General features: G+C 43.8%; 1 protein-coding gene across 1 annotated transcript; it reads left to right on the top strand.

Annotated features, from left to right (window-relative positions):
• The first annotated feature begins 262 nt into the window (after positions 1 to 262).
• MAPRE3 (microtubule associated protein RP/EB family member 3) lies at positions 263 to 9059 on the top strand. Its single transcript, XM_078857203.1, has 7 exons — positions 263 to 429; positions 2902 to 3031; positions 3644 to 3789; positions 4532 to 4733; positions 5469 to 5608; positions 6837 to 6989; positions 7476 to 9059. Exons 2-7 carry the CDS (start codon positions 2911 to 2913, stop codon positions 7545 to 7547), a joined length of 834 nt encoding a protein of 277 aa, XP_078713329.1. The 5' UTR covers positions 263 to 429; positions 2902 to 2910; the 3' UTR covers positions 7548 to 9059.
• Positions 9060 to 11751: the final 2692 nt, after the last annotated feature.

Raw genomic sequence — 11751 nt, 5'->3', positions numbered from 1 at the left:
ACGGCACAAATTAATTATCGTCACCCAAACACGTGACAAATCTCGGACTATCCGGATTAACCCGGGCAGGTGGCAACCCAGGTCATGAGCCCAACCCACCCCCAACCCACCCCGCCCCTTCGCGCCCCCCCCCCTCGCACCCCGCCCCCTCCCCTTTCACCCCGCCCCCCGCGTCACAGATTTCGTAGTGAGGACAAGCCGTGCGCGCAATGCCATTGGTTGTCGAGGGTGGTCATGCGCAGCGCTGTGGACCAATCGCAAGGAGGGCGCGGAGGGACGCGCTGCCTGTGCGGACTGCGACATTGAGTGAGAGGCTGGACGGCTTCAGTGTGCTCGCCGTCTCGCACTGCGCTCCGCGTTTATCGTGCACGCCTCGACGGGAATCATCGACTTCTCCTTGTCATAGTGTCGCTTAAACCGCTGTCTCGGGTGAGAAGAACGTGCGAGCATCGCCAGCCTTGTCGTGCGCGGCGTTTGTGGTGAAATAACGAACGTTGGCCTAGCGGAGTGCGGGACTCCTCGTTCTTTCCTGGATCACGGCCCGGTTGGGTCGCTCTCGCCCGGCCCGGACAAGTAGTGGGTGCTGCTGCTTGTTTGGTTTAACCGTAGCGGGAGAATGTGTCTTTCCGCTCTACTCACAGATGTATTGGGCTGATGTAATCATCTTGGTTTCGTGGCGATGCGAGATTTGCATCGGCGCCGGTGGTTGCTGTGTGGGGAGTTGCGATTGTTGTTGGGCGGGGTTGACGTAGCCAGGACTTGTATCGGTTGGCATGGTATTTTGACCTGGCCTTGTGGTGGGTTAGGGTGGTTTAACCACGTATGGGGGAGGGTTGGTGCGGGTTAGGGGTCTAGTATTTGTGGGTAGGGTTTGGTGGTTATGTATGTGTAAGCAGGGATGGACAGGGTTTGAATGGTTTGAACAGAAATACGTTTTTTTTTAATCGGAATTGTTTAACTAGAAATGTGCGTTAGAATGCTTTAATTAGATATGGGTGGGGTTTATGCGGTTGGTGGTTTAAATGTAAATTGGCATTAATTGGTGCGCGTTAAAATCGTTTAACCATAAATGGGCAGGGTCTGTGTGATCGAGGATGATTTATATACAAGCAGACTTTTCCAGTGTTGAACTGGGATGGATTAAGCAAGTATCTGGGCATGGTTCTTTCGGCTTGGGTGGTTTATCCATTCCTTTAAGATGGATTCCGAAAGGTTTAACTGCTCTGGACTGAGAAGGACTCAGTTTCAATACTCTTCGTGCTAGGCAGCACGTCGTAAACGGTGTTTACTGCAGTACCAAGCCCATAGGGACGTATACTCGCTCATCTTACAGCCCTCTACTCACAACGAATGCGTTGCCCGGAATCGTAACTGGGGCGAGAAGGGTGAGGTGAATCGTTAAACACTGACGACGAACGCGTCTAGCTCACTGGCTTTATTGGCTGTCGCTTGTAATGATGGCTTGTGTAATGTGCAGCATTGCAGCACGGCGCAGGAATGTGCACGGTTTGGAGTTCACGAGTTCCTTCTAGAACTATATTGCACTACGTTGTGTGTTTTATTTTATACCTACGTGACTTTACCGAAAGAACCAAAGAGTATGGATTCCTGCAGTCACGAAAGCTTCAAATCTAGATTGTATATTTTATCTCGACTCGTTTTTTGTTCGTTGGGTTTTGTGCACTGCGGTTTAGTTGAAGCGCACCCCAACTGTTTATGTAGCAATAATGATGTAACGCAGCTGTTAGTTAGTCCGTTTGGGGTATGCACCCACGCAGATTGAATGGCAAAACCCACTGTTTCCAGAATACTATTGAAAGTATGTTGGCTGCCCTGCATGTTATTGGTTCATGTAATGGTGGTGGGATTCAGTGGCACATGAATACAGCGACCTGAGTTCGATTCCCAGCCACGACTAGCATCGGTGACAAGAGGCATCTGAACTACGGTAGTCTTGCGGGGCCCCGCCTTCAACCCGCACTGACCAGCGTGGTGAAGTATGGTCAAATAATGAACATGGCTGATGCAGGGTGTTTGGAGTCTTACATTCAGAAGTTTATATTGCAAATCAATCCTACATTCAGCAAATATATTAGAATTTTTTTCTATTATCCATATTTTATGTTGATTGTAAAAGCTGCTGCATTTACAGAAAATCCACTGAACCTGACAGTTTATTGTGGATATGCAAGCACTAGGACAGATGTAGCATGCAGGGAAGCTCGCTTAATTCACTCATGTCATAGTTGTACAAGCAAGATTACATTATTTCGCTTTTGTGTGCATTTCCACATATTGGGCTGTACTAATGGGTTATTTGAACTTATTAAACCACTTCATAATTTGACAATGTTTTATTTAAAATCAATTTTGCGTAGATTCATGATGTTACGGTTTGGGAAGATTATTGACACTGCAAATGTGTAACCTTCCCCCCCCCCACCCCCAAATTTTACATGTAAGCAAGCAGACCTAACTGTTTATATTAAGTGTTCAGCGGATATATTATAATTACTTGATCGTCACGTAAATGCTTAAAAATAAAAGTTTATAAAAAAAAATCCATGGGCGTTGGGTGGCAGTGCCATTGGTTATTTTTTTGGAACCGTCTGCTGTAAATGCAGCTGAGAGATTTTTGGAGGATTAAAGTCAATATAATGGAGGGCTTCTGGGAGCCATCCAAAACATGGTTGCGGAAAATCTGGTTGTAAGCAAATGCGCGTGTGAAACTTTTTAGCTGGTTGTCATTCCTTACAGCGCTAATTCCAATAACCAGTGTGTAGTAACCACGTACAGTACATCAGAAGTGAAAGTGTTATTTTGCTTTGTTGTGTTAATTAAAGCTTGAGGCCGGTTTTTTTCCTCCTTCGCTCCCTTACACTTTTTTTTTCATTCATGAAGAGGTGAAAAATGGCTATAAATGTGTACTCAACGTCTGTGACCAGCGATAACCTGAGCCGACATGACATGCTGGCATGGATCAATGACTCTTTGGCCCTTCCTTACGCCAAGGTGGAACAGCTCTGTTCAGGTGAGCAGGGCAAGTGTTCGAGTAATCTAGTGCTGAAGTTCTGCTGTCCAACTGTTTCTGCTGGTCAACTATAATTGGTTTATTGTGAATGATTAATTAATCCATTGTTAACATTTTCCACAGTGCCAGTGTTCAGAACATACCTTTTGGCTAAGCGCCTAGTCGAGGTTGAGCTGCTTATAGGAATATTTTTCGTTTGCATAAATTGTCAGCAACAAAGTATCTGTGTGTGCCATTTTTATTCCAGTAAAGTTTGTGAAAGCTTAGTGTCGTCATGTTCAGTGAAATTCAGTTGAGGTCCTACTCAGGAACACGTTGGAAATGAGGGGAAATCTGACATGGTGTTGCTGATTGGCCGTGTCGGGTGGTGGAGGGTTACGACACATTAATAAATAACGCGATCTATCTTCTTGGTTCTTTCGGTACCGAAAGAACCAAGAAGATGAATCCCTGCAGTCACGAAAGCTTTAAATCGAAATTTAACGCGATCTAACCCAAAAACTTTTATTATGAATGGTGTATAACTTTCAATTTGTGTGCAAGTAAAGGGCATCTTTATTATTGAGTGTTACAGCTGTTGATGTCATCATATGTGAGCCTTTTATTTTGCAGGAGTTGCATATTGCCAGTTTATGGACATGCTCTTCCCAGGATGCATTATTTTGAAAAAAGTAAAATTCCAAGCCAAACTTGAACACGAGTACATCCATAATTTTAAAGTTTTACAAGCATCGTTCAAAAAGATGAGTGTTGACAAGGTAAGAAGTACGAACAGACTATGTAGTATCACGTTATTATTAACATACTTTTTAACGTTTATCCGAACAGTAATCTTTAAAAGGAGCAGTGCTTTGCGTGCTCTGCACTATTAATGATGGCTAACATGAATGGTGAATAATGTGAACCATACCTGGACCCCCACACCCACAACAACCCCTGCACTGACCAGTATGGCGGACTTTAGCCAAGGAACCCCCATGACTGACACAGCTCATGATGGTCTGTGTCCAGCAGAGGATTGCTAAAGTTCTATAAATAATATATTTATATTTTAAATGTCAGTGGAAACCATAATTATGAATTTTCAGTCTTAAGAGCATTTGCATTTGGAGTTTAAACCCTCAGACTAAGAAAGGGTGTTGCCTTCTGTGATGTAAAGTGCAGCATTCTTGAGGATGTTTTTGTTCTTATCATTGATTCAACCTTTGTGACCATCACATGTGCTGTAAAAGCAAATCTTCTCTGCTGATCCTGGTACATTACGTGTCTTAAGATTTGTGACCACATACTTTTTAAAAATGTGTTCACTTTTACCATCCTGTGGTTAATTTTATCATGGAATATTCAGTTAGTTTTTTTGTTGTCATGCAAGTCGTTTGTTAAATAAATATTTCCAAACTCGATATAATCATTTTACATTCAGTCCCAAATTACATTCTAACATGTGTACATTTTTATAGATCCAATTTATGACATCATGTCCCATTTTCCATCTTGCAGATCATTGCAGTGGACAGGCTGGTGAAGGGAAAATTCCAGGACAACTTTGAATTTGTGCAGTGGTTCAAGAAGTTCTTTGATGCAAATTACGATGGGAAAGAATATGATCCCATTTTGGCTAGGCAGGGACAGGAGGCAGGACCCCCTCCCAACCCTGGCGAGCATCAATCTTTCACCAAACAGAAAAGAATCATCACAGCTGGTAAGCACGGCGATAGCTACCATCCTGCTGTAGGCTTGGCCTGTTTGAGAAGGAACGCTTTAACCAAAAACATGTTCAGTTGGTAGGTGGTGTATTTCAGTGTTTGGTGTATTATATGATTTGATATAAAGAGTGCAAATCTGTTTGTTTGAAATGTGTTTTTCATGTTCGCTAACCAGTGGGAGCATCTCTGTTTTTTATATTTTCAAGACAAAAGACCATTAATGGTGTGTTTTGTCCTCAGCTCATCGATCTCCAAAAGCCACTTGACTCCTTAATGGTAAAATCATGTTGCTTACAAGAAAAGGGGGCATCGTGGCTTTTATTTCTCTTCTGGCTTCTAGTATGCACAACTTGCATAGCTTCATTGCTGTTCTTACTGTTGTGGCAGCCTTTAACAAATGTGCTCCGCAATGCTCTTGGTGATGTCTGTGTGCACTGTCGTAACCACTTCATGTTTTTTTTTTCTTCAACACGTGGCGCACGGTGTCTTCTTGTTCGTGCAGAATAACCCAAGCTGGTGCTCTTATTAATTCAAAATCTATACATCTGAGCAAGATGGAACCAACCATATCAGTATGATTCTTGTGTGTGTGTGGGTATATATAGAAAGATCAAAAATAGTGGATCCACTTGGGTTAATTTTACATTGACGCTTGTTCTAAGCATTTTTTTACATTTTGAAACGTGTTCTAAGGTGTTCCTTGTGCACATGTGTGTGTTTGTGCTGGACAGTGCCTCAACGGATGGCACAGCCACAGAAGCCCATGCCACCACCTGGCCGCCTCCCTACGACATCACCAGCTGCCCGGAAGAACATTGCAAAGAACTGGTCTGGTGATGCTGAAGCACAGGTCTACGAACTGAACCAGCAGGTTAGCAGTCACCTGAATGAGGGAGGAAAGGCGTGTGGGGCTGTATTAGAGAGGGGGGGGGATCTTTTGCATCGATTTCATGCGTGATTTCGAGCAAGTTGTGCCGTCTCCTTTGAGATCTCAATTATTTAGTTTTTTTTTTGAGTTTGAGACTGCCAGGATGGAACTTTGCACACCTCTTGTGACAAGTTATTTTGCAGGTTGTCTATTGCAGTTGCTTCTCTCGGCTCTGTTCGGGCATGCATGGCTTTGAACATCAGCCTGTTGTGCATGCACATTGCCGTGCTATTTTTAGTGAGACCGTGTGTGTCACTGATTTAGGTAACTTTTGGTGAGCTATGTAGGTGTTGACAGGAACCACTTAGTTGCTTTTCTGTAACAAGTGTAATGACAGGGTGACATGTGCTGGCCTGGAAGGGGAATCACGGGTATGGGCTCGGTTAAGTAACAACTAATCAGGGAAGGAGTTGTATCTGGGACAAAGGTATAAGGTGGGGCTAGCCGAGATACTCCGAGAACCTGTTCAAAGGTTCCACGAGAGTCCGTGGCCAGAGGCGGGACTTAGCCACGCCTGGGGGGATATAAGGGGGAGCGGGCTCGGGGCTCGTGTGTGGGGTCTTGGGTCTTGGCTGCGTCGCTGCTCGCCGACATCTCTCTCCATCATCCGGCCACGTGGAAGATCTCCTGCGTGGTTTCCATCGCCGTCATCGTCACGCCGCCAGCCAGCGGTGTAGCTGAGTGAGGGTGATGGGACCACGCCGAGTGATCGGCTGTGTGTAGCCAGTAGAGACGTTAATATCTAGTGTTGTACTCAGTGTGAGTAAGAATAAGTGTTGGCCTGTGTTGTGCCCAGTGTGAGTAATACAGAAGAAGTACCCTCTACACAACGTGTCGCGGAAGTCGCTCATTACACAAGTATAAAATGTTTTATGTTTTACAAACTTTTTCAGCAGTAATATGCTTTGATGATTAATTTATGATTGTGTTCATACTACTTTGTTCACATCTGTTCTTGTAAATGGCCGTTGTGCTTATCATGACAATGGTAGGTTTTTATTTGATTATATATGAAATGTAACACTTGCATATTTTGCTTTCCATGTGGCACATGCAAAAAATATATATCTCCAATGTGTGATATCGTGTTTTAATGTAGTAGCATTTTATCATAGAAAACCTGAACGTGTGAAATTGGGTTTACTCGCCTTGTATTTTCACGACTTTCCAGCTTTTGGAGCTGAAGGTAACAGTGGATGGGTTGGAAAAGGAGAGGGACTTCTACTTTGGAAAGCTGCGTGACATTGAACTCATCTGCCAAGAGCATGAGAACGACACTGACCCAGTTTTGCAGAAAGTCCTTGATGTCCTATATGCCACAGAGGTAAAAGTGAGAAGGTTCTCTAACGCATATTGCCAAGCACTTTTACCCCCGCAAAATCCACTTAACGTCATTCATACATGTGATGTGCTTTAGCTTAATGGAAGGTAGGCAACTATGTTACAACGCATGAGGCTTTGTAATATTTTTTACTTAATTTTTTGCAATTTGGCTACCCTGAGTGCTCTGAAAGAATTCTACTCTATTCACCATTGAGAGCACAGTACATTGAAACGCTTTTAACAGCCATTCATGCGTGCATGTACTGCAACGGGGCTTGGCTGGGAAATTAAACTGCATGTGGTGTTTCAGATGTAATTGTAAGACCGTTGTTTAAAAACAATGTTGTCGTTGATTGAAATGTAATAATTAAGTCCGTTTCACAATATAATGTTCTGTTTATTGTTACTGCACTTTGGGGTTTTGTTTGGTATTTTTGCATTTTACACAGTGACATTAACGAAACCTGTCGTTTGTTTGTTTGTGCAGGATGGCTTCGCTCCACCTGAGGATGAGGTTCTTGATGACCAGCAAGGCCCCGATGAGCAGGACGAGTATTAAGGCGACCGCACCCGACCCCAAACCCCACCCTACCCAAACCCCAACCATTCCCCTCAACAACCTGTTCCCCCTGCCCTGTCCTCTTTATTATGTACACTGCTGTACCCTACCTCTCTACCTCCTATTCCCTGCTCTTCCTCCCACACTCTACCTCCCTACTCTTCCCTATCAGAGACCTCCAACCCCCCCCCCCCCGCCGCATCTCAACAGCCTGGCACGCTCCAATTATCTCCTTACCACATTATGTCACTCAGTTAACGTTTTCACGGATCACGCACTCAGCATTCGCTCGCTTGCCTTTTAAAATAACGAGTCAATGGACAGAAATGTGCAGGTATTGCATCAACACGAAAATTGTCAATGTATCCATCCTTTATACATCCCTGGTTAAAAAAAAACAAATGTCGCATGTACTTTTCAATTTAGAAATCCATCCATGTAGGTAAATCACTGACAAATGGTGCAGAATGATTAGCATATTGATATCTCTGGGCATGGCACATATGCATTAAATTGATAGGTTTCTTGTGATGTGGTGTTATGTTTTAACCCCAAAAGAATGATGAACCTACATGGTGCCAAATGGCAGAGCTACAGACACAGGCCAGTATTTTGCAACTGGAATAGTGCAGTTAAACCCCTGCCATCCACTTGATCCTCCAGCTGCTTGCAAATATTTTAATATATTTAATGTACAGTGGAAATTATTTTAAACTTTTTTTGGCTGTTGCTTTCTTTAGTTTTTATTTATTACAATTATTCAACAACATGTTAACGGAAATGCTGATTGTATGCTAATTCACCGATTAGATCTACACTATATTTGAACACTGTTTTCCTGATGTTTATAATTAAGCAGTGGGCCTTACTATACAAGCACCGGATTACATTTGTTTAGCTCAAAGAAATATCCAAATGTATTTGCACGAAATGAAATCATTTTGATGCACAACACCTTAATGATCATCTTTACCTGAGTGACAAGCAGCTATTAAGGATGACAATAGCTATTTTTAGGAATTAGGATAATAACAGCAATGTATGCCGGTCATGCATAACAATCCCCTTTTGCAGCATATTTGAGGTTAAATACTGACCTTGTCAAATACTTGTAAGGACAGTTTCCCAAACATGATCCAGTGTTTTGTGATTTTTGCAATTTGAAATTACTTTAAAGTTTGTAAATAGTTTCTTAGATGTTAACATTTCTTCCCAAGCTTGCTTGAAAAAAAATGTTTCTCTCGCTGGCTGTGTATGTGTTCTTTACGTGCTGTCTTTATTAAAACAATAAAAGCTCCTCGGATGCTTCATCAGGCTTTGTTTGCATGTACAAATTCGATGGCCGCGCCTGTATTTAATTTTGAATAAAGTGTGCTGCAAAAATGGCTGTATGTGGAAATTATGCTTTAGGAGTGTACTTTAGGCATTGCATTTTTATTACATTGTTTTTGGACATTGCTCAATTTGATTACTGACATCTAAAATACTGTACACTACTTAGAAACCCAACCATTGTGCACAATTTTAAACTGCAAGGTATGGCCATCGTTGAAATCGTGTTGACATAAAATGCATAACTCCGTATCAGAAGGCACTGAAATCGCTGAGTTCGGTAATGGAGTTTTTTGTCTCCAGTTAAATCCATTACATACAAGCTTGTTGAGAAACTACAGAAATTTATGCAGTATATCTTAATAGGTTATGCCCGATTGTGGTACCTAAAGGTATATTGTAAAATAAAATAAAGTTATTTTGTAACATGCTCTTAATATAATAACGAGCTGGTCAGCTGCCTTCATTAGTATCTTGTGGAATAGTCCTAAAACACTTGAACAATGTTCTTTGAAAATATAAATGGGAATCTGCAACGTTGGTGTCATTTTATAATTTCAGTTACCCAGCGTTGAGCTTTCACAAGTATCAATTGACCCATAACATTCATATGCTATCCCGTAGTGTAGAACATCAAATTTGTCTACCGATACTCACTACAAAAGGCAATACATGTTAACATATCAACGACAAGTTCTATTTGAATATTTCAGTTGTCCACTGTACAGCAACTAGTTGGATCACATGTGCCCCTCTGGGCTTAAATGCCGATAACGTGAAAACGTGATGTGCATTATGACTCTACTGCCTGTGGTCAGAGTGCATGTTGGTGCCTCTCCCTGCCACCCAAGCGAAAACATGTGTTGGGGAATTAATCCTGACATTTTCCGTGTGGCAGAAGCCCACATGAGCATACGTCTTTGTACTGTAATGTATGTAATGGATATTTTTTTACCACCAACTTTACATCTAAACATAGGTTTTTGTACAAACTGTTTAAGTTTAAACTCAAGTGCTGTTACTGTGTTTTTGTAGGTGATGTATGTATGTTGAACTTCTTTCGCGCTGTCGATGCCCATTCACAGACACTATTAGGGGTCATCCATTTAGTAGGTACACAATCTGTCAACTTGACCCCCCCCCTCCCTGTACGCACGCGGACTTCTTACACCCCCCCGGATCCTATAGAACGGCCGATATTTAATCCACGCAGAAACGATGAAAGATTAATAATATTAACGTGTTTAAGCAAACATAGTCCACCGCCGGACTATCTTAACTCATTTGAAGGCCAATGTAGACAAATTATTATCGAGGCTTCACCCCCCCCCCGCGTTTCCTATGCGCAAGCTACGCATTTGGGTGAACCCCCTCCATGTGTACGTACTAAATGGATGGTCCCTTGCTGTGTATCATTACAACGCCCAGAGCACAAAGGCAGAGAGAGACCCGCAGACTCCTAAAGTCTTGATGTGCACGTTTGGAAAATGCAGTTTATTAATACCCTGACGAGTTAATGCGACCGGGGAATGACGACCCACCAAGGGAACGTGCCAAACCAGTCAAGTAACAACACGAATTAGAATGTATTCAAGAAAGCCTCACGTCTCAAGTCTGCAAAAGTTGGGAGTGCTGTGGATGGATTCTTGCATCGCAGGGGACGGTGAGAGACGGGAATGTCCTGGGGAGGTCCTCATTCAGCAGTGGATTTTGGCTGGTGAGGCGTGGTGTCCATGTGGTAGTTGATATGGCAAGTTGAGGTCGCATGCCTTATTCTGTGCGACACGTTAACTGCGTCTCTTACGTTTCCCAGGATTTTGAGATAAAATAAACCTGTTGCACAAAACACCCGTGACGTGTTTTAATCTCCACTTTAACATCTACACCGTTTCGAAGTTAAAGGGACAAATGCTGTGTTTGGCTGTGGCAGCATGGCTCTAACATTGCACGTTGGGGGCCAAAGTTGGGTCATCACTCAGGGTTCGTGAAACCAAATCGCTGCTGGGGCGTGGTGGCCACGAGAGGGCAGCACAGCAAGTGGGATCGATAACCCATATGTGCGGACCTTGGAGATGTAATCATCTCTGGTGTACTGCCACGTGAGAAAACACCAAGGCAGGATAACCAAAATGTATATATTTTTTAAAGTCCTGTAGTTAATATTCCCGAAATCAGCCAACTCAAATCTCGTGTACTAAATATAATCTTATTAAAACAATCCTGTCTCCGTAATAGTCTTAAATCGAAGGCAAATGTTTATTGCATTACACAAAGATACATCTAGAGGTAAAACATCCTTTGATTTGGCAAGACTCGTGTGGTAATAGAGGCTGGAAGAAAAGAGGGGAGGGGCGGGGTGTGAGGGGGAGTGGGGCGGGGTGTGAGTGGGTGGGGGGGTGAGGAGGGGGAGGGGTGAGGGGGGGGTGATGAGGGACGGGGTGTAAGTGGGTGAGGAGGGGCGGGGTGTGAGGTGGGGGGTGACGAGGGGGCTGGTGGTGATAAAGGGGCGGGGTGTTAGTTGGGGGGGAGTGAGGAAGGGGCGGGGTGTGAATGGGGGTTGAGGAGGGGGGGGGGTAAATGGGGGAGGGGTGAGGAAGGTGCAGGGTATGAGTGGAGGGTAAGGGGTGGGGGTGAGAAAGGGGCGGGTGTGAGTGGGGTGGGGTGTGAGTGGGAGGCGGTGAGGAAGGGGCGGGCTGTGAGTGGGAGGGAGTTGAGGAGGGGTGTGAGTGGGGGGGGTGAGGAGGGGCGGGGTATGAGTGGGGGGGGGTGTGAGGAGGGGGTGGGGTTTAGTTTAAATTAACAAACAACTCAACACATTCCGTCAAATCGCGTTGTGGCCATAAAGGGAGCACATTATGCAAAATAGGCGACG

The sequence above is a fragment of the Lampetra fluviatilis genome, chromosome 5 (assembly GCF_964198595.1).
Source record: "Lampetra fluviatilis chromosome 5, kcLamFluv1.1, whole genome shotgun sequence".
Lineage (NCBI taxonomy): Eukaryota > Metazoa > Chordata > Hyperoartia > Petromyzontiformes > Petromyzontidae > Lampetra > Lampetra fluviatilis.
Note: the sequence above shows the minus strand (reverse complement) of the source record. Positions and strands in the feature narration are given on the sequence as shown.

What these genes read in the sequence shown, in the direction of transcription:
- MAPRE3 (XM_078857203.1), top strand. Translation starts at nt 2,911, where the DNA reads ATGGCTATAAATGTGTACTCAACGTCTGTGACCAGCGATAACCTGAGC. An exon ending in AAAAGATGAGTGTTGACAAG is followed by an intron (nt 3,790 to 4,531) that starts GTAAGAAGTACG and finishes TCCATCTTGCAG; the next exon opens with ATCATTGCAGTGGACAGGCT. An exon ending in TCTACGAACTGAACCAGCAG is followed by an intron (nt 5,609 to 6,836) that starts GTTAGCAGTCAC and finishes ACGACTTTCCAG; the next exon opens with CTTTTGGAGCTGAAGGTAAC.